The 27,606-nt window shown below is 43.3% G+C and overlaps 1 protein-coding gene across 1 annotated transcript; it reads right to left on the bottom strand.

Annotated features, from left to right (window-relative positions):
• Nucleotides 1–19,745: 19,745 nt before the first annotated feature.
• On the bottom strand, nucleotides 19,746–24,647 carry LOC123086920 (calcineurin B-like protein 3). Its single transcript, XM_044508776.1, has 8 exons — nucleotides 24,222–24,647; nucleotides 24,011–24,093; nucleotides 23,828–23,887; nucleotides 23,017–23,125; nucleotides 22,031–22,083; nucleotides 21,395–21,475; nucleotides 20,781–20,893; nucleotides 19,746–20,203 (listed from the first exon to the last, which is right to left on the bottom strand). Exons 1-8 carry the CDS (start codon nucleotides 24,340–24,342, stop codon nucleotides 20,146–20,148), a joined length of 678 nt encoding a protein of 225 aa, XP_044364711.1. The 5' UTR covers nucleotides 24,343–24,647; the 3' UTR covers nucleotides 19,746–20,145.
• Between the last annotated feature and the right edge of the window lie 2,959 nt (nucleotides 24,648–27,606).

Raw genomic sequence — 27,606 nt, 5'->3', positions numbered from 1 at the left:
TTTTATTGAACCACTGGAAGAACTCCTCAAATGGAACAGTCAACAAATCAATTCCAACGAGGTCGTGCTCCTCTTTAACTCTCAGATACAAAGTATCCGTCTCCCCAGACTCTCTGCAGGTTTTCATGTACCAATCATGGAATCTTCGCATCATCGTTGTTAGAGATTTTTCATCTTTGACAAGAGGCTTCCCGTAATGGTATTGGTGTTCTTCCACCTCCAAGAAATCATAATGTACATCGTCGGGCAGGTAATCTTCAAGATTGCTATAACCGGGCACCATCCCCGGATCATTAGCGACAATATCGCTAGACACATTGAGCGGGGGGCACGATTGGTCCGCTTGTTCGCCGAGCTGGGCAATTTTTTCCCAACTCGTCGTTCTGCTAACCTTCGATCACTGATAGTATTTCCCGACCGCTCCGCTTCGATATATACCTTTGCAGTAATGCACTCATAGTTATTTTTCAGCGAAGACTTTGGTGGTTTCCTCAGGGCATCGATAGTGCGCTTTGCTTTCACCCGGTCTACCTTCTCCTCCGGAGGTGGATGTATCTTTGCTTTCACCCCCTCAAAGAAGTCCTTCACTTCTTTTTCCACGATCTTCACGTTTTCTTCCACGGTCCTCTCGTATGGTAACTTCTCTAGAGGCGTGAGAGGTGGACTGAATCTGTATTGCCTCCCGCCTTTGGCAGTACTGCTAGACGCCGGAGCAGACGGAGCGGCTGCGGCTGTCTTTTTTCGTGCTTGCTTACGAGGCGGAGGAGAAGGACTACGACGCGCTGGAGCAGCCGAGGCGGCGGCGGGTCTCTTCCGCCCTTGCTGGCAAGGCGGAGAAGGAGGAGGCTGGTGGCTGCTCGGGTGCGCTGGCGCAGGCAGAGAAGGAGGCGGAGTGTCGCCACGCGCCGGAGAAGGAGGAGGCTGGTGGCTGCTCGGGTGCGCCGGCGCAGGCGAAGAAGGAGGCGGAGTGCCGCCACGCGCCGGAGAAGAAGGTTGAGTGCCCTGATCACTCGCCGGAGGAGGAGGAGGAGGAGGCGGAGGCGTCCAGTTCGGAAGGTTGATGAGCTCCTTCCGCCATAGGCATGGAGTCTTCAGACAAGAACCCAGCCGAGTCTCCCCGTCACCTGTAGGGTGGTCAAGCTGGAGGTCCTCAAATCCTTCTGTGATTTCATCCACCATAACCCTAGCATATCCTTTTGGAATCGGCCGGCAGTGAAAAGTAGCGCCAGGTTCAGGAGGTGCAACAGAGCCAACAGCCGCCTTGACTTTCAATTCCATCCACTGCGTCATAAGGTGGCAATTCTGAGACTCCGTGATAGCATCCACGGGATAGCCAGCAGGAGTCGTGAAGACAGGCTCTTGAAGCAGCTCCGTGGAAGCCACGCTGCTTCTCCGCTGAGATGGCGGGGTAGCTTCGGGTGTAGCAGTTTCGGCAGGTCGCGTGCTGCGGGCCTCGTCTCGTTCCTCTAGCGCTTGTACCCTTGCGTGCAGCGCCTGTAGTTGGGTCAACTCCTTTTTCTTCTTCCTCTCCCGGCATTTGTAACCGCATGCATCGGGAAATCCAGCCTTCCACGAAAGGGAGCCTAGCATGCCTCGTGTCCGTCCGGGGTGCTCAAGATTCCCGAGGGCCTCTGTGAGCTCGTCGTTCTCTCTGTCCGGAACAAACGTCCCTTGATGCGCCTTTTTGATATACTCCTGAAGCTTCTCGATGGGTGTGTTCAGCTGCTCGTTGGTCCAAATGCACTTCCCTGTTATAGGGTCCAATTTCCCCCCAACCCCAAAGAACCAAGTCTTGCAACAGTCTGGCCAGCGTCGCGTCTCTAGTTTGATCCCTTTATCAATGAGGTCATTCTCAGCCTTGTCCCACAACGGCCGGGCTTTCAGGTAGCCACCTGACCCCGTGCGATGGTGATGCTTCTTCTTTGCAGCATTTTTCTTATTTGTCATTGACATCTTCGCTGCTCTCTCAGATTTCTTGTTGATGACAAATGCGGGCCACTGATCTTTGATCTTCTCAAATCGGTCAATGAATTCTGGAGTCTTGTCTTGGTCGAAAAACGATGATTTCAGCTCATTCTTCCACCTCCTGAATAGCTCAGCCATCTTCTTAAGAGCATAAGCCTTGATCATTGGCTTTTTAACTGGATTCTCCGGATCCTCCTCTGGCGGGAAGGTGAAATTTTCCTACAGCGCGGTCCAAAGATCAGCTTTCTGCCTATCGCTGACATAAGACACCTGAGAGTCTTTCTCCTTAGGCTTCAACCATTGCTCGATGCTGATCGGGATCATGTCCGTAACTAGAACCCTGCACTGAGCATTAAATTTTTGCTTGGTCCGGAGGGGTTCAATCGGTTGGCCAGCGCGATCAATTCCGATGATCGTGTACCTTTCATTCGCGCGCAACTTTCTCTTCGGGCCTCGTCTCGTTACCGAAGTGTTGCTCGATCCGGAGGGCTAGAAAAGAAGAAAAATAAGAGAGTTAATATGTTTACATACCAAAAACAATTAATGCATCAATTAGCTATAGTCGGCACATGCTTAATTAATTAATATATATACCTGGCCGAACTCCGTTCGGTCACCAGAGCCGTCATCATGATGTCTTTCCCCCTCCATTCGGTCATCGAAGCCGTCATCACGGTGTCCTTCCTCCTCCATTCGGTCACCGGAGCCGTCATCACGGTGTCCTTCCCCCTCCATTGTTTGATCATCGTCGTAGCCTGCTTCTTCATCCTGTCTTTCCAGACCATCGGTGCATGTGTCGTTGAGAAACGACAAGACGGCATCACTTCCGTGTGCGATTATCTCCCCCAACACCACTTCTGTTGTTTCGTCTCGAGGGTGCGGATCCATAGTTTCTGCAAATATTTACAACATGGCAATTATTATTCAAACATGACAGATGGATATATTAGTGGCAAACATAGAACTAGCTAGCTAAGCACAATGAGGAATCATATTAGTGGCCTGGCCTCGATGCTTCTCTAGGGTTTGGGGTGGCCTCGGCAACGCTTCAAGGGTTTGGGGTGGCCTCAGCAACGCTTCAAGGGTTCGGGGTGGCCTCGACGACAACGCTCTTTTAACTTGGTAAATTTGGGTGGCCTCAAGAGAGTTTGTCGATCGGGTAGGGGCGCGGCGGGATGGGGTAGGAGACCGACATTGTTTTTTCTAGGGTTTGGGTGTCCTCGAGAGTTTTGGTCAAGCGAGAGGGCCGGGGGTGCTCCCGACGTCCCCCCTCACTTTAACAAAGAACTACATTAAAAAAGACTTGCTTCGCCGTGGGTGCTCGATCGGTGCGACATGGACTCGTGGAAACACTTTATGAAAATGCGGTGGTGACCGGGCCGGGCGGTTTTCTTTTCCTTCTTCATTTTTTCCTTTGTTTTTTCTTATATGTTTGTTTTCGTTTTCATTCTACATTTCCGTACATATGAAAAAAAAACAAAGTTTCTATACAAAAGTGCACAATTCTTATGAACAAATTACAACATCTAAATTAACTATACATCTAAATAAATATAACTACACATCTGAAATTTTCCTAATCTTAAAACTAAACTAAACATAAACAAAAATAATATAACTACACATCCATCCATACATACATACACATACATATACATCTACATTATATATGAACAAAAAAATACTAATTTTATGAACATAAAAAGGTCTATGAACAAAAAAAACATTACATCAATATTTTCATCCATCCATATATACATACATACATCCATATATATATATACATCTACATTATATATGAACAAAAAATAAACTTTACTAATAAAAAAACGACAACGGGCCGAGGCGGCGGCAACTCACAGCGACGGCCACAGCCACGGCCACGGCGATGGAGGGGGTGGGGCAGGGCACGGGCTCTAGGGCAGGGGCGACGACGACGATGGGGGCGGGCCGGGGCAGGGGCGCGCGCGACGAAGACGGCGGGGGCGGGCCGGGCAGGGGCGCGGGCGACGTCGACGGCGGGCCGGGGCAGGGGCGCGGGCGACGGCGGGGGCGAGCCGAGGCAAGGGCGCGGGCGACGGAGACGACGACGGCGGGGGCGGGCCGGGGCAAGGGCAGCCTGGCGGCGTCGATGTGCTCGGCATCATCAGGGGCAACTAGTGTGATGAACTCTGCAAAATTTCTAAGTGCCACTTATATACCAAGAGCATTGGTCCCGGTTCGTGGCACAAACCGGGACTAAAAGGGCAATGGCGGGAAGCGGCGGCCATTGGTCCCGGTTGGTGGCACCAGCCATGAACCGGTACCAATGCACCCCGGGACCAAAGGCCTTGCACGGCGGGGTGGTGGTGGGAGTTTAGTCCCACCTCGCTAGTTCAGAGGGGCGCGCAATGGTTATAAGCCCCACTACCGCACCCCTCTTGAGCTCCTCTCCATTGCAGGCTTACGGGCCTAATTGTAACTGCTATGCCTGATGGGTCTACTGGGCCTTCTGCGGGCCTGAATCCTGGCCCATGGATGGGTTTCTAGTCGTATTCAAGCCGTGGTGGCTCAATAGGTGACAATTTTTTTATTTTTCCCCAGTTTTTTTTTGTTTTCTTTTTTGCTTTATTTTTTTCTACTTACAACAAAATAAATATTTATTTTATTTTATTTTGTTTCTAATTTCTTATTTATTTTATTTTATAATAATTCTTTTTGCTATTAAAGTTTCTAACAAAAAAAGTTCTTTATGAAAATTCTTTTTGCTTTTAATGATTTTGAACGGAAAATACTTTGATAATTTTAGTTACATCAATTTTATATAATTTTAGTTTCATAAATTTTAGAGGTTGCTTATAATGTTCTAAACAGAAAATACTTTGATAATTTTAGTTTCAAAAATTTTATTTATGTAATTAAATTTTATTTTATTTGGTTTCTACTTATATATTTTATTAAAGTTTATATTATTTTGTTTCAAATTACTTATTTATTTTATTTTATGATAATTTCTTTTTGTTTAAAGACCCTGAAATTCGTATATATTGTGCATTTACTGATTATTTTGAGCTATAAGACCCTGAAATTGAAAAGCACTACAAATGAACTCTGAAAATGTTGAAAGTTGGTATGGTATTATCATTTCACCCACATAGCATGTGCAAGAAAGTAGAGAGGCTTACGACAAAAATTAGACGGACTTCGTGTACAAAACGGACAATCTCTTTCGAAGTATCAGAGTTTCATACGGAAACTCGTCTGTTACAAAGAGATTTCATTTTCTTTGAACCTATTTGAACTTCATACTTTTTCCATGTTCAAAATGCACCATTCAAAGCCACATCATTAATTTTCAACCCTTTCTGACTTCATTTATTATTTTTCATGCATTTACTGATTATTTTGAGCTATAAGACCCTGAAATTGAAAAGCACTACAAATGAATTCTAAAAAGGTTGAAAGTTGGCATGGTATCATCATTTCACCCACATAGCATGTGAAAGAAAGTAGAGAGGCTTACGGCAAAAACTGGATGCACTTCGTGTACAAAACAAACAATCTCTTTTGAAGTATCAGGGTTTCATACGGAAACTCGTTTGTTACAAAGGGATTTCATATTTTTTAACTTATTTGAACTCCATACTTTTTCCGTGTTCAAAATGCAGCATTCAAAGACACATCATCAATTTTCAACCCTTTCTGACTTCATTTGTTATTTTTCATGCATTTACTGATTATTTTGAGTTATAAGACCCTGAAACTGAAAAGCACTACAAATGAACTCTCAAAAGGTTGAAAGTTGTCATGGTATCATCATTTCACCCACATAGCATGTGCAAGAAAGTGTTCGAAATATGCCCTAGAGGCAATAATAAAAGGATTATTATTATATTTCCTTGTTCATGATAATTGTCTTTTATTCATGCTATAATTGTGTTATCCGGAAATCGTAATACATGTATGAATACATAGACACCAACATGTCCCTAGTAAAGCCTCTAGTTAACTAGCTCGTTGATCAACAGATAGTCATGGTTTCCTGACTATGGACATTGGATGTCATTGATAACGAGATCACATCATTAGGAGAATGATGTGATGGACAAGACCCAATCCTAAACATAGCACAAGATCGTATAGTTCGTTTGCTAGAGTTTTTCCAATGTCAAGTATCTTTTCCTTAGACCATGAGATCGTGTAACTCCCGGATACCGTAGGAATGATTTGGGTGTACCAAACGTCACAACGTAACTGGGTGACTATAAAGGTATACTACGGGTATCTCCGAAAGTGTCTGTTAGGTTGACACGGATCAAGACTGGGATTTTTCACTCCGTATGAAGGAGAGGTATCTCTGGGCCCACTCGGTAATGCATCATCATAATGATCTCAAAGTGACCAAGTGTCTGGTCACGGGATCATGCATTACGGTATGAGTAAAGTGACATGCCGGTAACGAGATTGAACAAGGTATTGGGATACCGACGATCGAATCTCAGGCAAGTAACGTACCGATTGACAAAGGGAATTGTAGACGGGGTTGCTTGAATCCTCGACATCGTGGTTCATCCGATGAGATCATCGAGGAGCATGTGGGAGCCAACATGGGTATCCAGATCCCGCTGTTGGTTATTGACCGGAGAGCCATCTCGGTCATGTCTACATGTCTCCCGAACCCGTAGGGTCTACACACTTAAGGTTCGGTGACGCTAGGGTTGTAGAGATATGAATATGCAGTAACCCGAAAGTTGTTCGGAGTCCCGGATGAGATCCCGGACGTCACGAGGAGTTCCGGAATGGTCCGAAGGTGAAGAATTATATATAGGAAGTGCAGTTTCGGCCATCAGGAGAGTTTCGGGGGTCACCGGTATTGTACCGGGACCACCGGATGGGTCCCGGGGGTCCACCGGGTGGGACCACCCATCCCGGAGGGCCCCATGGGCTGAAGTGGGGAGGGGAACCAGCCCATAGTGGGCTGGTCGCCCCCCTTGGCCCACCCCCTGCGCCTAGGGTTGGAAACCCTAGGGTGGGGAGCGCCCCACTTGCCTTGGGGGCCACTCCACCCTTGGCCGCCGCCCCCCCTAGGAGATCCCATCTCCTAGGGCCGGCGCTCCCACTTGGGGAGCCTATATAAAGGGGGGGAGGGAGGGGCAGCCGCACCCTTGACTCTTGGCGCCTCCCTCTCCCCTGCTACACCTCTCCCTCTCGCAGAAGAACGGCGAAGCCCTGCTGCGGTGACTGCTGTATCCACCACCACGCCGTCGTGCTGCTGGATCTTCATCAACCTCTCCTTCCCCTTGCTGGATCAAGAAGGAGGAGACGTCACGCTGATCGTACGTGCGTTGAACACGGAGGTGCCGTCCGTTCAGCGCTAGGATCTCCGGTGATTTGGATCACGTCGAGTACGACTTCCTCATCCCCGTTCTTTGAACGCTTCCGCGCGAGATCTACAAAGGTATGTAGATGCAATCCGATCACTCGTTGCTAGATGAACTCATAGATGGATCTTGGTGAAACCGTAGGAAAATTTTTGTTTTCTGCAACGTTCCCCAATAGTGGCATCATGAGCTAGGTCTATGCGTAGTTCTTTTTGCACGAGTAGAACACAATTTGTTGTGGGCGTAGATGTTGTCAACTTTCTTGCCGCTACTAGTCTTATTTTGCTTCAGCGGTATTGTGGGATGAAGCGGCCCGGACCAACCTTACACGTACGCTTACGTGAGACCGGTTCCACCGACTGACATGCACTAGTTGCATAAGGTGGCTGGCGGGTGTCTGTCTCTCCCACTTTAGTTGGAGCGGATTTGATGAAAAGGGTCCTTATGAAGGGTAAATAGAAGTTGACAAATCACGTTGTGGCTTTAACATAGGTAAGAAAACGTTCTTGCTAGAACCCTCTTGCAGCCACGTAAAACTTGCAACAACAATTAGAGGACGTCTAACTTGTTTTTGTAGCAAGTGTTCTGTGATGTGATATGGCCAAAGTTGTGATGAATGATGAATGATATATATGTGATGTATGAGATCATGTTCTTGTAATAGGAATCACGACTTGCATGTCGATGAGTATGACAACCGGCAGGAGCCATAGGAGTTGTCTTTATTTTTTGTATGACCTGCGTGTCATTGAGAAACGCCATGTAAATTACTTTACATTATTGCTAAACGTGTTAGCCATAGTAGTAGAAGTAATAGTTGGCGAGCAACTTCATGGAGACACAATGATGGAGATCATGATGATGGAGATCATGGTGTCATGCCGGTGACAAGATGATCATGGAGCCCCAAGATGGAGATCACAGGAGCTATATGATACTGGCCATATCATGTCACTATTATTCGATTGCATGTGATGTTTATCATGTTTTTGCATCTTGTTTACTTAGAACGACGGTAGTAAATAAGATGATCCCTCATAATAATTTCAAGAAAGTGTTCCCCCTAACTGTGCACCGTTGCAACAGTTCGTTGTTTCGAAGCACCACGTGATGATCGGGTGTGATAGATTCCAATGTTCACATACAACGGGTGTAAGACAGATTTACACACGCAAACACTTAGGTTGACTTGACGAGCCTAGTATGTACAGACATGGCCTCGGAACACAGAAGACCGAAAGGTCGAGCATGAGTCGTATAGAAGATACGATCAACATGAAGATGTTCACCGATGTTGACTAGTCCGTCTCACGTGATGATCGGACACGGCCTAGTTAACTCGGATCATGTTATACTTAGATGACTGGAGGGATGTCTATCTAAGTGGGAGTTCATTGAATAATTTGATTTAGATGAACTTAGTCTAAAATCTTTACAACATGTATTGTAGATCAAATGGCCAACGTTGTCCTCAACTTCAACGCGTTCCTAGAGAAAAACAAGCTGAAAGACGATGGCAGCAACTATACGGACTGGGTCCAGAACCTGAGGATCATCCTCATAGCTGCCAAGAAAGATTATGTCCTACAAGCACCGCTAGGTGAAGCACCTGCTCTCCCTGCAGAACAAGACGTTATGAACGCTTGGCAGACACGTACCGATGATTACTCCCTCGTTCAGTGCGGCGTGCTTTACAGCTTAGAGCCGGGGCTCCAAAAGCGTTTTGAGAGACACGGAGCATATGAGATGTTCGAAGAGCTGAAAATGGTTTTTCAAGCTCATGCCCGGGTCGAGAGATATGAAGTCTCCGACAAGTTCTTCAGCTGTAAGATGGAGGAAAACAGTTCTGTCAGTGAGCACATACTCACTATGTCTGGGTTACATAACCGCTTGACTCAGCTGGGAGTTAATCTCCCGGATGACGCGGTCATTGACAGAATCCTTCAGTCGCTTCCACCGAGCTACAAGAGCTTTATGATGAACTTCAATATGCAGGGGATGGAAAAGACCATTCTTGAAGTATTTGCAATGCTGAAATCAGCAGAGGTAGAAGTCAAAAAGGAACATCAAGTATTGATGGTGAATAAAACCACTAAATTTAAGAAAGGCAAGGGTAAGAAGAACTTCAAAAAAGACGGCAAGGGAGTTGCCGCGCCCGGTAAGCAAGCTGCCGGGAAGAAGCCAAAGAATGGACCCAAGCCCAAGACTGAGTGCTTTTATTGCAAGGAAAGTGGTCACTGGAAGCGGAACTGCCCCAAATACTTAGCGGACAAGAAGGCCGGCAAAACGAAAGGTATATGTGATATACATGTAATTGATGTGTACCTTACCAGTACTCGTAGTAGCTCCTGGGTATTTTATACCGGAACATTTGCTCACATTTGTAACTCAAAGCAGGAGCTGCGGAATAAGAGGAGACTGGCGAAGGACGAGGTGACGATGCGCGTCGGGAATGGTTCCAAGGTCGATGTGATCGCCGTCGGCACGCTACCTCTACATTTACCTACGGGATTAGTTTTGAACCTCAATAATTGTTATTTAGTGCCAAGTTTGAGCATGAACATTGTATCAGGATCTCGTCTAATATGAGATGGCTACTCATTTAAATCCGAGAATAATGGTTGTTCTATTTATATGAGAGATATGTTTTATGGTCATGCTCCGATGGTGAATGGTTTATTCTTAATGAATCTCGAGCGTAATGCTACACATATTCAAAGTGTGAGTACCAAAAGATGTAAGGTTGATAATGATAGTCCCACATACTTGTGGCACTGCCGCCTTGGTCACATAGGTGTCAAACGCATGAAGAAGCTCCATGCAGATGGACTTTTAGAGTCTCTTGATTACGAATCATTTGACACGTGCGAACCATGCCTCATGGGTAAAATGACCAAGACTCCGTTCTCAGGAACAATGGAGCGAGCAACCAACTTATTGGAAATCATACATACTGATGTGTGCGGTCCAATGAGTGTTGAGGCTCGCGGTGGTTATCGTTATGTTCTCACCCTCACTGATGACTTGAGTAGATATGGGTATGTCTATTTAATGAAACACAAGTCTGAGACCTTTGAAAAAGTTCAAGGAATTTCAGAGTGAGGTTGAGAATCAACGTGACAGGAAAATCAAGTTCTTGCGATCAGATCATGGAGGAGAATACTTGAGTCACGAATTTGGCACACACTTAAGAAAATGTGGAATAGTTTCACAACTCATGCCGCCTGGAACACCTCAGCGTAATGGTGTGTCCGAACATCGTAATCGCACTCTATTAGATATGGTGCGATCTATGATGTCTCTTACCGATTTACCGCTAACATTTTGGGGCTATGCTTTAGAGACTGCCGCATTCACTTTAAATAGGGCACCGTCGAAATCCGTTGAGATGACACCGTATGAATTATGGTTTGGGAAGAAACCTAAGTTGTCATTTCTAAAAGTTTGGGGATGCGATGCTTATGTCAAGAAACTTCAACCTGAAAAGCTCGAACCCAAGTCGGAAAAATGCGTCTTCGTAGGATACCCTAAAGAAACTATTGGGTATACCTTCTACCTCAGATCCGAAGGCAAGATCTTTGTTGCCAAGAATGGATCCTTTCTAGAGAAAGAGTTTCTCTTGAAAGAAGTAAGTGGGAGGAAAGTAGAACTTGATGAAGTATTACCTCTTGAACCGGAAAGTGGCGCGACTCAAGAAAATGTTCCTGAGGTGCCTGCACCGACTAGAGAGGAAGTTAATGATGATGATCATGAAACTTCAGATCAAGTTGCTACTGAACTTAGTAGGTCCACAAGGACACGTTCCGCACCAGAGTGGTACGGAACCCTGTCTTGGAAATCATGTTGTTAGACAACGGTGAACCTTCGAACTATGAAGAAGCGATGGCGGGCCCGGATTCCGACAAATGGCTGGAAGCCATGAAATCCGAGATAGAATCCATGTATGAAAACGAAGTATGGACTTTGACTGACTTGCCCGATGATCGGCGAGCCATAGAAAATAAATGGATCTTTAAGAAGAAGACAGACGCGAATGGTAATGTGACCATCTATAAAGCTCGGCTTGTTCCTAAGGGTTATCGACAAGTTCAAGGGGTTGACTACGATGAGACTTTCTCACCTGTAGCGAAGCTGAAGTCCGTCTGAATCATGTTAGCAATTGCCGCATTCTATGATTATGAGATATGGCAAATAGACGTCAAAACGGCATTCCTTAATGGTTTCCTTAAGGAAGAATTGTATATGATGCAGCTGGAAGCTTTTGTCGATCCTAAGAATGCTGACAAGGTGTGCAAGCTCCAACGCTCGATTTATGGGCTGGTGCAAGCATCTCGGAGTTGGAACATTCGCTTTGATGAGATGATCAAAGCGTTTGGATTTATGCAGACTTATGGAGAAGTCTGCATTTACAAGAAAGTGAGTGGGAACTCTGTAGCATTTCTCATATTATATGTAGATGACATACTTTTGACGGGAAATGATATAGAGCTTTTGGACAGCATTAAGGCCTACTTGAATAAGAGTTTTTCAATGAAGGGCCTTGGAGAAGCTGCTTATATATTAGGCATCAAGATCTATAGAGATAGATCAAGACGCCTCATAGGTATTTCACAAAGCACATACCTTGATAAGATATTGAAGAAGTTCAATATGGATCAGTCTAAGAAGGGGTTCTTGCCTGTGTTGCAAGGTGTGAAATTGAGCTCAGCTCAATGTCCGACCACGGCAGAAGATATAGAAGAGATGAGTGTCATCCCCTATGCCTCAGCCATAGGGTCTATTATGTATGCCATGCTATGTACCAGACCTGATGTAAACCTTGTCGTAAGTTTGGTAGGTAGGTACCAAAGTAATCCCGGCAAGGAACACTGGACAGCGGTCAAGAATATCCTGAAGTACCTGAAAAGGACTAAGGAAATGTTTCTCGTTTATGGAGGTGACGAAGAGCTCGTCGTAAAGGGTTACATCGATGCTAGCTTCGACACAGATCTGGATGACTCTAAGTCACAAACCGGATACGTGTATATTTTGAATGGTGGGGCAGTAAGCTGGTGCAGTTGCAAGCAGAGCGTCGTGGTGGGGTCTACATGTGAAGCGGAGTACATGGCGGCCTCGGAGGCAACGCATGAAGAAATTTGGGTGAAGGAGTTCATCACCGACCTAGGAGTCATACCCAATGCGTCGGGGCCGATCAAACTCTTCTGTGACAACACTGGAGCTATTGCACTTGCCAAGGAGCCCATGTTTCACAAGAAGACCAGGCACATCAAGCGTCGCTTCAACTCCATTCGTGAAACTGTTCAAGATGGAGACATAGATATTTTTAAAGTACATACGGACCTGAATGTAGCAGATCCGTTGACTAAACCTCTCCCTAGAGCAAAACATGATCAACACCAGAATTCCATGCGTGTTCGATTCATCATAATGTAACTAGATTATTGACTCTAGTGCAAGTGGGAGACTATTGGAAATATGCCCTAGAGGCAATAATAAAAGGATTATTATTATATTTCCTTGTTCATGATAATTGTCTTTTATTCATGCTATAATTGTGTTATCCGGAAATCGTAATACATGTGTGAATACATAGACACCAACATGTCCCTAGTAAAGCCTCTAGTTGACTAGCTCGTTGATCAACAGATATTCATGGTTTCCTGACTATGGACATTGGATGTCATTGATAACGAGATCACATCATTAGGAGAATGATGTGATGGACAAGACCCAATCCTAAACATAGCACAAGATCGTATAGTTCGTTTGCTAGAGTTTTTCCAATGTCAAGTATCTTTTCCTTAGACCATGAGATCGTGTAACTCCCAGATACCGTAGGAATGCTTTGGGTGTACCAAACGTCACAACGTAACTGGGTGACTATAAAGGTATACTATGGGTATCTCCGAAAGTGTCTGTTGGGTTGACACGGATCAAGACTGGGATTTGTCACTCCGTATGACGGAGAGGTATCTCTGGGCCCACTCGGTAATGCATCATCATAATGAGCTCAAAGTGACCAAGTGTCTGGTCACGGGATCATGCATTACGGTACGAGTAAAGTGACTTGCCGGTAACGAGATTGAACGAGGTATTGGGATACCGACGATCGAATCTCAGACAAGTAACGTACCGATTGACAAAGGGAATTGTATACGGGGTTGCTTGAATCCTCGACATCGTGGTTCATCCGATGAGATCATCGAGGAGCATGTGGGAGCCAACATGGGTATCCAGATCCCGCTGTTGGTTATTGACCGGAGAGCCATCTCGGTCATGTCTACATGTCTCCCGAACCCGTAGGGTCAACACACTTAAGGTTCGGTGACGCTAGGGTTGTAGAGATATGAATATGCAGTAACCCAAAAGTTGTTCGGAGTCCCGGATGAGATCCCGGACGTCACGAGGAGTTCCGGAATGGTCCGAAGGTGAAGAATTATATATAGGAAGTGCAGTTTCGGCCATCGGGAGAGTTTCGGGGGTCACCGGTATTGTACCGGGACCACCGGATGGGTCCCGGGGGTCCACCGGGTGGGACCACCCATCCCGGAGGGCCCCATGGGCTGAAGTGGGGAGGGGAACCAGCCCATAGTGGGTTGGTCGCCCCCCTTGGCCCACCCCCTGCGCCTAGGGTTGGAAACCCTAGGGTGGGGGGGGGCGCCCCACTTGCCTTGGGGGCCACTCCACCCTTGGCCACCGCCCCCCTAGGAGATCCCATCTCCTAGGGCCGGCGCCCCCACTTGGGGAGCCTATATAAAGGGGGGAGGGAGGGGCAGCCGCACCCTTGACTCTTGGCGCCTCCCTCTCCCCTGCTACACCTCTCCCTCTCGCAGAAGAACGGCGAAGCCCTGCTGCGGTGACTGCTGTATCCACCACCACGCCGTTGTGCTGCTGGATCTTCGTCAACCTCTCCTTTCCCTTGCTGGATCAAGAAGGAGGAGACGTCACGCTGACCGTACGTGTGTTGAACACGGAGGTGCCGTCCGTTCGGCGCTAGGATCTCCGGTGATTTGGATCACGTCGAGTACGACTTCCTCATCCCCGTTCTTTGAACGCTTCCGCGCGAGATCTACAAAGGTATGTAGATGCAATCCGATCACTCGTTGCTAGATGAACTCATAGATGGATCCTGGTGAAACCGTAGGAAATTTTTTGTTTTCTGCAACGTTCCCCAACAGAAAGTAGAGAGGTTTACGGCAAAAACTGGATGCACTTTGTGTACAAAACAGACAATCTCTTTCGAAGTATTAGGGTTTCATACGGAAACTCGTCTGTTACAAAGGGATTTCATTTTTTTTGAACTTATTTGAACTCCATACTTTTTCCATGTTCAAAATGCACCATTCAAAGCCGCATCATCAATTTTCAACCCTTTCTGACTTCATTTGTTATTTTTCATGCATTTACTGATTATTTTGAGCTATAAGACCTTGAAATTGAAAAGCACTACAAATGAACTCTGAAAAGGTTGAAAGTTGGCATGGTATAATCATTTCACCCATATAGCATGTGAAAGAAAGTAGAGAGGCTTACGGCAAAAAATGGATGCACTTCGTGTACAAAGTGGACAATCTCTTTCGAAGTATCATGGTTTCATACAGAAACTCGTCTGTTACAAAGGGAATTCATTTTTTTGAACTTATTTGAACTCCATACTTTTTCTGTGTTGAAAATGCACCATTCAAAGCCACATCATCAATTTTCAACCCTTTCTGACTTCATTTGTTATTTTTCATGCATTTACTGATTATTTTGAGCTATATAACCCTGAAATTGAAAAGCACTACAAATGAACTCTGAAAAGGTTCAAAGTTGGCATGGTATCATCATTTCATCCACATAGCATGTGCAAGAAAGTAGAGAGGCTTACGACAAAAACTGGATGAATTTCGTGTACAAAACGGACAATCTCTTCCGAAGTATAATGGTTTCATACGAAAGCTCGTCTGTTATAAAGGGAATTCATTTTTTTGAACTTATTTGAACTCCATACTTTTTCTGTGTTCAAAATGCACCATTCAAAGCCACATCATCAATTTTCAACCCTTTCTGACTTCGTTTGTTATTTTTCATACATTTACTGATTATTTTAAGCTATAAGAACCTGAAATTGAAAATCACTACAAATGAACCCTGAAAAGGTTGAAAGTTGGTATGGTATCATCATTTCACCCACATAGCATGTGCAAGAAAGTAGAGAGGTTTACGGCAAAAACTGGATGCACTTCGTGTATAAAATGGACCATTCAAAGTCACATCATCAATTTAGTACATGTAGCTCTCATGAATAGATAAGTGACCAAATTAATAGAAGTTCATCATCACATTAAAAACAAAGTACATACATAGTTCTCATTGAACAACATATAGCTCTCCAGAACATCTAGTTAAACCATACATTGAAACTATGTAAAACCTTTCAATGCAACAACAAATGCGATCATAATCACAACCAAGGTAAAAATTGATCCAACGGCATAATGATACCAAGCCTCTGTATGAATGGCATATTTTCTAATCTTTATAATCTTCAACTGCATTGCATCCATCTTGATCTTGTGATCATCGACGACATCCGCAACATGCAACTCCAATATCATCTTCTCCTGCTCAATTTTTTTTATTTTTCCTTCAAGTAATTGTTTTCTTCTTCAACTAAATTTAACCTCTCGAAAATAGGGTCGGTTGGAATTTCCGGTTCAACTGCCTCCTACATAAATAAAATCTATGTCAACTTGATGGGCATAATTGGCATAAACAATAAATGAACCAAATAGTTATAAAAGATAATATATATATATATATATATATATATATATACCACATCCGAATCATAGCCAGGACGAGGGCCGACGGGGGCGGATGCCAAAACCATCGCACTATATAATAACAAGAAATAATGAAAATAAGAAAATTAGACAAGTATCTATCTAAAGTAAGATTTTTTTTTCTTTCAGAAGAAGATAAGAGGTTCACCACGATGGTGCAGGCAACGAGATCAGCGCGGGCGATCGACGGCGGTGAGACGGGGACGGAACGTGACGGACCACTAAACCTAGACAAATCTCGGGGAAAATGGAGCTTGGAGGTCGAGCTTCGAGAGGAGAAAGCTTAACTAGCGTGGCTTGGGCATTTCATCGAACACCTCGTGTGCATAGGAGGTGAGCTAGAGCATCCAAATGCACTCTCCTCGCCGGCCAGAAAAAACAGAGCACTGTGGAGTGCTCTGCTGCGGCGACGAGATATATATAGGCAACTCATTTGTCCCGGTTCGAGCCTGGAACCGGGACTAAAGCCCAGCCTTCTGTCCCGGTTCGAGCCAAGAACCAGGACCAATGTTTGTGGGCCAGGAGCGAGGCCCATTGGTCCCGGTTCGTGCCTAGAACCGGGACAAATGGGTCCATACGAATCGGAACCAATGCCCACGAGGCCCCGGCCGGCCCCCTGGGCTCATGAACCGGGACGAATGCATCCATTGGTCCCGGTTCATGGAAAAAACGGGACTAATGGGTTGGCCAGGCCCGAACGAAAGCCCCTTTTTCTACTAGTGCATTCGTGGAAGTCGTGGCAAGAAAAACAAAATTGATGCTTAAAAAATGTTATTTTTGAAAGTATTTTGGAGTCCTGAGTTGTTTTTGTGCCATGACTTTCACGAATGTCATTTATACTGAAAATTTTCAAGCGCACAAAACATTTGTTAAAGTTTGCCACAAAAAATTTAGATTTTTTTTATCTTACTGTCATCCCAAGCTTATTTGAGCTAGGGAGCAGAAGAGGACTTTCGCTAATAAAACATAATTTATATGCCACACAAATTATATAGTGAACATTCTCTTTCGAATACTATTTCAATTATATATATTTTGTGTAGCATACAAATCATATGTTGTTTGTATATATGTGGCCAAAGTTTAACCAAAACTAGAGGGGCCTAATTAACCCGAACGAAGGAAGAAGTACTTATATGACAATGATCATTTGGTTAGTACATGCATGCACACGTGAGGCGCGAGCAGAATTGTTGATCATTTTAGCATCTTTGACTTGGAATCTTTGTTTGAGGACTCTTTCACTGTAAGTCCATCGGTACACTGCTAAGGGCAATTCCAAAGTGCGTCACCTATTAGCCCATAAATACTTGGATAAAATGATTCGGATACTTTTAGTTATCCAATGTAGGTTACTAATTTTGTTTGGACTGGTCAAGAACAATGGCCAAGCTATGTGGTGGGCTGGGGGTGGAAGTGCTCCCCTCCCTCAGCCTTCAAGAGATCCCTGGAGATTTTTATTTTGAAGGGTTTAGTTTACGGGGAAAATAGCTTTGCCCTCCCCCCAGCTGGTTTATGTCGGAATACCCTAACGGACGCTTGTTGCGTCAAAATGTTGCCATTTCGCATAGGGAGATCGAGCGATCGCTCGTCTTGGGCTGGCCCGTTTAGGCCCTGTTCGGTACGTAGGAAAAACAGAGTAAAACTGAAGCAATAGCCGTTCTGGAGGAATCGACGCCTTCCACCCTGTTCTGCATGTAGGAATCCCTCTTAACAAATTCTTCGGAATGTTTCTCTAGCCTCCGTTTTTACAGGAAAATAAACATCCAGTTATCCCTCATGTTTTGGCGTAGACCCGAGGCAATGAAAGAAAGAAAGCTGCTCAAGCATGCATGTTGAGACCTGCGCTGGAATGATCTATGCATATTAGGACCCATGTATACAAGAACTGCAGCAAGTGTTGATTTTTTTATAACATTTATTAAAAATTCCTAGATGGGATGAGTTGCTTTCCTTAGATTTTTTCCTGTGTACCGAACGCCAAGTCTGGAAGGTTAACAACGTCCTCCCCTTTGATCCGAACAGGCCCTTAATGTTTCAGCGATCCTGAGGACGGAGCGTCGACCCGTTGGCTGGGCAGCTGAGGTTGCTGCCAGCCCACCTAAGTTCAAATTCCGGCACGGACGCGCGGTGTTCATGGAGTTTCTCCTATAAAAAAGCCAACAAGGGTTAGCCCTTGGGTTGGTCTCATTTTTTTATTACGTTTCAGCGATCTTGATTTCGGGAACTGTCTAGAGATTTTTGGACGGGTTTTTTCCGGTTTTGTGAACCATCTAGAAGGTTCCTGAACCGGTTTTTATTTTCTTCTTGTTACCTTCCTTTTTTTCTTTTTCCTGTTTCTGTTATCTACTTTTTTCTTTTTTCTGTTTATTTTTCTTTCCGTTTTTATTTTTTTATTTTCTTTCATATTCTTTTTCTTTTTCCAAGTTTTATTTTTGTTTTCTTTTTTTCTTTCCTTTTTATATTCCGTCGCAATTCTTAAAAAAAATCGCATATTTAGAAAAATGTTAACCTTTCAAATATTGTTCATAATTTCAGAAAAAATTCGCGTTTACAAATTTTGTTCAGAAGTTTGAAAAAATGTTATTCTTTCAAAATTCATCACAAATTTAACAAAAATTATCGTGTTTTCCAATTCTGTTTGATAGTTTCAAAAAATGTTTCCATTTGAAAAACTGTTTGCAATTTTCAAAAATGTATCTGTTTCTAATTTTGTTTGGGAGTTTCAGAAAATGTTCCCAAAATTTTAAAAAAATGTTTACTTTTTCTAATTTTGTTCAGGACTTTCCATTTTTTTCCAATTTTTAAAAAATGTTCATATTTCTTTTTCGTTTTTTCTGTTATTTTCTGCTGTTCCTTTTTCGTTTTTTAAGAATATTTCACAGTTTTTAAAAATGTTCTTGATTCCATAAAAACTGTTAATGTCTTTCAAAAAATGGTTGAAAATATGAAAAATATTTCCATTTTCATTTTTTTTCTGAGTTTTAAAAAATGTTCTTGTTTCAAAAATTGTTCATGGATTCCAAAAATATCCACGTTTCCAAATTTGTGTTCATAGTTTTAAAAAATGTTCCCTTTTAGCAAAAGATTGTTCACATATTCAAAATGTTCGTGATTTTCAAATAAGTGTCCAGTTTATCAAAAATTTGTTCACATATTCAAAAAATGTTCAACCTTTTTATTTGTCTTCTCAAATTTGAAAAGTGTTTGCTTTTAATAAATACTTTTTCAAAATAATGTTCGCGTTCGGAATTTGACAAAATGTTTCGATCTACATTACCTTTAGCTTCGTGCGCCATAGTAAACTAAGAAAGCTTATCTATCCGGGTGGCTAGAGTCGCGCGTACGCAACAGGATGTTTGGGAAAGTCCGAGCGGTCCGCCGCGTTTCTTTTGCTATTTTTCGATCTTTGTGCGCGCTCCGTCATCACCACGTTTACTAAAGCTAATCAAATTCTTTCTTTAATGAGAAAGGGTGAATGCTCAGGAAACACGGACTTTGATTCTCCCAGAGAAATTATCCTATCTATTCGACCTGAAACCAGAGTACCCTTTTGTGTATGGTAAGCGTCCCTGAACATCAAGCAGAGCAATAAGAAAAACAAGATTCCCCTTAAAGAAAACAATAAATTGCGACAAACTTTATCAACAGAGGCATTTCTGCTGGCTCCGTTCAGTTCAATCCATAATATACAGTAGGAAAGTTCCCCACACAGAATACATACACAGTTAACTAAAGGGTCAAACCAGCTTTTTTTTTTGTACAAAAACGAAAGAAACTTTGAACATTCTAATCTACTACCAGCCCACCTAAGCTAAAGAAAAAAACATTATGAACACAAATAAACCAGCAGAATAATCGAATACAGTATGATGTATGCTTTGGAACACTACGATGGCTTCCGCCAAACCATCAGCCGGCCATTGGAAAAGCTTAACAAAGCAGTGAAACCGTCTTCTGATATTCCATCGAAGTGAAACACTCTCAGGACTTCATGTATCGTCGACCTGAGAATGGAACACAAAGCTTGGAAATGTGGTGGTGATGTCCCTGCAACGTTGACCTGATTAGTGAATATAGAGTAGGGCAATAACAACGTATGCAATAGTAATGTTATGATACAGACTGAACTGAAGCAATAAAATAATATTCACATGTCCGCCTCCAGTATATCCCCTTTGAAGCCGGAACTACTACATACTCCCTTAGTTGAACTTGAAACAGAAATACTACTTAACACTTCGTAGTCACACATGCCTTGAGAAACAATACGACATAACCCTGATAGTTCACTGATGTAAATGAACTTCTAATATAGAAGAAAACAATGAGTTGGTTCAGCATACTCTCCAGCCTCCGATGTACAAAACTGTCATTTAACTAATCAGTGTTTCATATTCTGTCTGCTGGTTTTCACTTTATAGCTGAACAATATCATGCTTCTTTATTTCCTGACAGTGCTGCTGAAGGCTTGACTCTATGAGATAATGCATAAGTATTTTGGCAATATAATTCAAGGACAGTTGATACTATTATTCATTCTGAACCCCGCAGATTTCAATCAACTTGAGCATAATAAGCTGATGAAAAGTAAAGAGTTAACAACAAATTCATTAGCATATCTTACTTGAGATATTGGAGTGTCATGTTCTTCAGTAATGAGGGATGTCTGAGAACTAGATTGCGCCATTCTTCTTTGTCAATTTTCCCATCATGTTTTGTGTCTGCCTCCTCGAAAGTCTTGTAACAAGAGGGAAATAATTTTGAGAAAATAATACGACCAATGCATAACATGTCAGTAAGTTAGTGCAATGTGCCAGGGTGGCATTTGTTCAACAATGCACTGATATAAAGCGGCCTTCTGCAAAATCACTGCAATAACAAGCTTTGGCACAATGGCATAACTCTAAAGTTCATTACCTACTCAACAGCATTAATGAAATAGGCACATAGACATTTGCAATCCTCCATTCGAGCATTTGATCAAATATATTTTTAACTGAGTTTATCAAATATTGTAAGTCAAATATATGGATATCAACCTTTCTAGTTTGATCTATCTAGGGGAAGACATGCTAACAAATGATGGCCTCACCTCACTTTAGCACAACATAAACAAAATCTTGTGTTCAGAACAGAAAAGGGAATTGGTGCTTAACATGATTGAACAGAAAGATTCTACATGGTACAAGTACAATGCATAGCCATAGTAGTATAGGAAATCAAGGAATTTAACCAGACCTTATCAATGATGCTCTCTATGACTTCATCTGAAAGATTCATTCCTGATTCAGCAAGTGTAGCAACAACCATTTGCTTAACCTAATAGCCAAACAAGAAAAATCATTAGAATATAATAAGGGAAAAGATAACAATTTTTTGCACAAAGGAGCCTATATGCCACAATTTTTTGACTTCAGAACGTATATTCTTGCTCATACACGAGCTAAAAGGAAGTAACATCAGTTCCACAATCATGCAAAAGATTGCCTCTGCTCTCTTTTTTGGGGGGAGTTCTAATTTATAAATCTACCTATAGCCAGGAGATATACAGATAAGGGCTACAAGGCTACACTTGGTACAATATCAAGTTGAATAGAGGTAAGGGAATGCAGACTTTGAATTGTCCTAACTAGGGTTCCAGAAAGTGGTGTAAGGTGGTAAATAGCCACCTATCACCACTTGTCAAACTTATCATAGTCAACAAGTACTCACAATGGAGTTGGATTCATTGATGATACTTGATCGTTAAGTGATTAAGGGAGATAACTGGACATAAAAAATATGGAATAATAGAAACAAATCATGAGATAAATGGTATCCTTGATCCTAATCAACATGTTAACTTCACGTATTACATTCTGATTAGCAAAATACCTCTTGTCTTTCAATGAAACCTTGTTGCTTCAGATCATAAAGCTGGAAAGAGACTGCAAGCATTATACTGTGTAAGATTTTTTTTTCCGCTTACAACGATCAGATATAAAAGACTAAAAGAGCTTAAGGGAATTAACCTATGCCAAAAAAGAAAAAATAATAAAGTTGGATCATTATATATATCACAGTGCACTATCAAACAAGCAGAAAGAGTTACAGCTTATTTATTTGTTTGTTTGTTGTTTAAGACAGAGTGACAGACCATTCTCAGACAGCACCAAAAGGCTCAAAAATGGAATAACAGAATGTGATTTGTGCAAGTATGAACCTACTAACTCAAGGATATCATGAATCTTCTGTTTTCTTACAGTTTAGGCCTAAATGCAATCCATTCACATCCAGACCAAATCAAATACATAAACACATGTCAGAGGATCATGCAAACAAGAGGGCTGACTTGATGTGTGCATATTATACAAGCTTGGTAAATATGATAGATTTGTTGGTACATTGACTATTATGTTACTTTATATTAATGATGTTGAATTTCTCAAGCCCTCTAGAGAGAAATGTGAATTAAGCACAATACATGTGCATGTTACTAGTCTCCCCCTTGTAATATTGTAGATAGAGGTTGCGTTATGTCATTTAGAAAAATAATAAATATATAGAAGTCTGCAGACCGGATGTAGCTAGATAAGACAGTGATTAACAGATGTCATTCCTTTTATAATTGGTTTCTTCCTTCCTGTAAAATAAATCATATTTTGATTCTAGCATGTAATGTAATTTTGCAAGGTAAGAACTTGAAATAGCACCTGCGACATATCAACATATTCAGTTCTGTCAAATTATTATTATCCATTTTTATTACGTATTACCATACATGTAGTTGTGTCATTTTTATAGTATAAATTTTTCACTAATCTACTTCCATATTTAAAAGTTAATCTAACTATGCAAATGTCATGATTCTCTGAACTTACAGTCAATTTTCTCATCAGGAGCGGCACTTGGATGAAATACTGATAACGCACGGGCAAATTCTTCAAATCCTAGAATTCCGTTGTGTTTTGTGTCAAACAAATCAAAGACCTAGAAGAACAGGGAAAATGTTGAGGGAAATACACTATCATATTAAAAGAAATCATGTTATGTATCAAGTATCAACATCATTCCCACTTCACTGTTTCACCTATGCACACAAATTTACTAAAAGGATAAATAATACAGGTTTAAGTTATCATTGAAATGCCTGACTGAAGGGTGTATATAAGTGTAGCGAGATGCCAATGGCATGTGTTGCCACTGTGATCAGCTTTTGTGAAGGACTTTTTTCATGAGAAACTGTTCGGATGTGGAGTGCTATGCTCTTAGTATAAATGATCATAACGTTCAATTAAAGAGATAACTTTCCTTCCAGTCCTAGCTAGCAAAGCTGGTGCAATTCTATTGACAATTAAGTGTCCCCAGAAAGTGGTGAGTACATTTACTTCCAGGCTTTTTAAATCCTCTGTATCCTATTACATAGTACCATACACGTACTTGAATACCCATAAATCCTGCACGATTCTACAATTAGGCAGATGCCCTTCGCCATATATAGCTCATGATTCCTACAGAATGTTAAACAGTGCTTCTTTCTCTCCAAGGTCCAAATAATATGTCCAAAAGGAGAGTGAGAGTGACTCCACAGTAATGACATTAGAATTATACGAAAAAGAAGAGAAAACAACAGAGAGGCATTTTCACTGTACAAACAGCAAATTCGTGTTCACATGTGTAATGTGGACTTACACGATCCGCAAACAAACTCTCCTTCTTACTGGTCTTGAAAAGCGCCAACTGAAACTCCTCCTGCACCATGTCACCGCACAAGCATCACAATTCAGGTTATTCATCACTCATGATATATACACAAATACACCGAGATAGCAACATCAATTTTACTTTTGACGAAATGGGTGTTGATCCACTAACCTTGTTGATCAGCCCGTCGTCTATCACAGCACTGCTGATCTTCTTGAACAGCTCGTACAGCGCTTCGACCTCACTCACGCTGACTGCACGCAAATCACATTACACAGTCACAAGATAAACAGAGCACAATGAATCGCGGCTTGGGCTAGCAGCAGAACTATTCTTAGATTGACGTTATTAATAGCAAAGAGAGCTGGTGGCGCGGACATACACACGGTCTCCCTGGCGAGGACTTCGGGATCCTCCAGGCCCTTGGGCTGCTTGAGGTCGATGCCGCAGCACTTGAGGAGCAGGCCGCCCAGGTGCCTCACCCCCTCCAGGCACTGCAACATGGTGGCAGCACCACTGCGCGCCGCAACCGTCCGTCAGCGCCCGTCTCTCTCTCCAGGGTGGGCGGCAATCCGCGGGGGGCTGGCCGCAAATCGGGACCCCGCGGGCGGTGGACTGGATTTGGCCGAACGAGCCGAGCGGCCACGCGGGGGGCGGCGTGGCTGGAGGATCGCGGCAGGGTTTCCCGATGCGGCGCGGAGCAGAGGGGCGGCCGGAGGGGGTCGCCGCGGGGGTTCCTGTCGTCGGCTGGTGGTGCGATTGGTATGGGCTGGAACGGATTGGATCGAGGATTTCTTCTATTTATTTATTTTTCCTTTTTGCGTGTGCGTGTTTCCGTTGTTGCGTTTGCGATTTTGAATTTCCCTTTTGGCGAGTCGTGACTAGCTAGGTCAGCGCAATCCCCTCCCTTGCTATTCGATCCAACGGAGGACGTGCGGCCACGTTGTGTTTACAGGTTCATGCACACTAGCAAGTTTCTCATTTTATTTTGCGATATACACCAGCAAGTTGTCGGTGCTACGACACAGAACCATGGGAAAATTTGGTTTACTCGATAGCCTCGTACGCCAGCTTGATTGGGGTCTGGCGGTTGACACAGATAAGATTAGTGATGGGAGAAGGCACGAGATGATCGAGGAGCGCGAGAGGATAAAAGAAGAGTGATTCGGGAAAGGCCCGTTGGGAATGGCGTACAAGCTTTTATGTTATTTTGCGATATACACTAGCAAGTTGACAGTGCTACTCCACGGAACCATGGAAAACAAGATAGAATTTGATTTACTCAACAGCCTCGTACGCCAATTTAGATTGGGTTTGACAGTTGCACGGATGAGATTAGCGGTGGGAAAAGACACGAAATGATTGAGGGGCAAGACGTGATAAAAGAAAGGTGATTCTCGAAGGGTATATTGGACGGGCGTGCAAGTTTTTTTCGCGATGAAATTAGTTTACTCAAGAACCTCGTACGCCAACTTGATTGGGGTTTGGAGGTTGGCACAGATAAAATTAGCGGTGTGAGAAGACATAAGATGATTGAGGGACATGAGACAATAAAAGAAGATTGATTCGGGAAGGGTCTGTTAGGAATGGCGTACAAGCTTTTATGTTATTTTGCGATATACACTAGCAAGTTGACAGTGCTACTCCACGAAACTATGGGAAAACAAGATATAATTTGATTTACTCAACAGCCTCGTATGGCAACTTAGATTAGGTTTGACAGTTGCACAGATGAGATTAGCGATGGAAGAAGACACAAAATGATTGAGGCAAGACCATGATAAAAGAAAGGTGATTCTGGAAGGGTATATTAGACGGGCGTGCAAGTTTTTTTCGCGATGAAATTAGTTTACTCAAGAGCCTCGCGGGTCAACTTGGATGGGGTTTGATAGTTGGCGCGGATGATATTAGTGATGGGAGAAGGCACGAAATGATTGAGTGGCGCGAGAGGATAGAATGAGAAGGATTTGAAAAGGGTCAAGTTTGCCACGACGAAACAATCAATTCTTTGCATCTCATCTTGTATATTACCTACAAGTAAGCCGTGGTAGCCAAACCGCTATTTTCTGAAAGAAAAAACACTTCACTCTATTTCAAAAAGGGTTTTGTAGTTGGCGTGGATGAGATAAGTGATGGGAGAAGGCACAGGGTGAAAAATAGAGTGAAGTGTTTATATGGGTTTTTATTGTCCCATCTCTATGAGTTGATAAAAGGAAGACTAAGAGAATAGTGAACATATTAAGATCAACTCTCACAACAAAAATATAATATGTGTGCAATCTCCTTGTAACGAAACAATAACTACATGCTCACATTTATGAAAAAGAGATATATCAAGTAGTGTATTCGAATATTTTGAACTGGATAATTCATAATGATGCATGAATACAAGTACACCATGTGTTGCAAGTAGATAGACTAACTCTTCTCATGCTTTTTTGCGAAAAGATTGTTCTCACACTTAGAGCATCTCCAGCCGTTCGACCCCCCAGTGGCTTGAAATAGCGCCGCCCTGGGGGCGCGCCGGCTGAAAAATCGACGCGCGGGCGATTGGGTTCCCAGTTGCCGCCCTCAGGCGCCGATTTTAGCCCACTTCCGGCGCAAATTGGCCCACTTTTCAGCCCATTTTCGATGCAAATTGGCCCACTATCGGCGCAAATTGACCAATTTCGCCCCGTATTCGGCGTGCTTGGGCACAAATTCAACAGAAGCTATTTTTTTATCACATAGCTCATCACAGAAAATCAATAAAAATCAAATAGTTCAATATAAATTATATAGTTCAACAAAGAAAAACTCATATTTCATCACACGTTGAGCTAGGCGTTGCCCTTGAGCCTCCATAGGTGCTCCACCAGATCCTGGTACAGTTGTTGACGCACCAGTGGGTCTCGGATCTCCTAGCGCATATTGAGGAAGGTAGTCCAGATTGCCGGTAGGTGGTGATCAACTTGGGAAAGATGCCCCTGCATGTAATATGGTTCAGTTCCAAACACTGGCTCTTCCTACTCGCTCTCAAGGATCATGTTGTGCAAGATCATGCGGCAAGTCATGATCTCCCACATTTGATCTTTCGATCAGATCTGAGCGGGGTACTGGATAATAGCAAATTAATATTGGAGCACACCAAATGCCCGCTCGACATCCTTCCTGCAAGCCTCCTGAACCTTTGAAAAGTGGGAGTTCTTGCCTCCTTGCACGGGGCTTGAGATAGTCTTCACAAATATGGACCATCTCGGATGGATACCATCTGCTAGGTAATATCCCTTGTTGTAGTGCCGCCCATTGACCTCGAAGTTCACCGGAGGAGAATGACCTTCGACAAGCTTGGCGAAGACAAGGGAGCACTGCAGTACGTTGATGTCATTGTGAGTTCCTGGCATACCAAAGAAGGAGTGCCAAATCCATAGGTCGTGTGTGGCCACTGCCTCAAGTACCACACTGCAACCGCCTTTGGCGCCTTTGTACATCCCCTTCCAAGCAAATGGATAGTTTTTCCATTTCCAATGCATGCAGTTGATGCTTCCAACCATCCCAGGAAATCCGCTTGCTGCATTTTGTGCTAGGATCCGAGCAGTGTCTTCAGCATTGGGTGATCGCAAGTTTTGCGGTCCAAACACTGCCACCACTGCCTTGTAAAACTTGTAGAAACACTCAATGCTCGTGGACTCGGCCAGGCGTCCATAGTCTTCCAGTGAATCACCGGGAGCTACGTATGCAAGCATCCTCATAGATGTCGTGCACTTCTAGAGTGAGGTGAATCCAAG

This window comes from Triticum aestivum, chromosome 4A (genome assembly GCF_018294505.1).
Source record: "Triticum aestivum cultivar Chinese Spring chromosome 4A, IWGSC CS RefSeq v2.1, whole genome shotgun sequence".
NCBI classification, from domain to species: domain Eukaryota; kingdom Viridiplantae; phylum Streptophyta; class Magnoliopsida; order Poales; family Poaceae; genus Triticum; species Triticum aestivum.
This window is presented reverse-complemented; position numbering and strand designations above follow the sequence as displayed.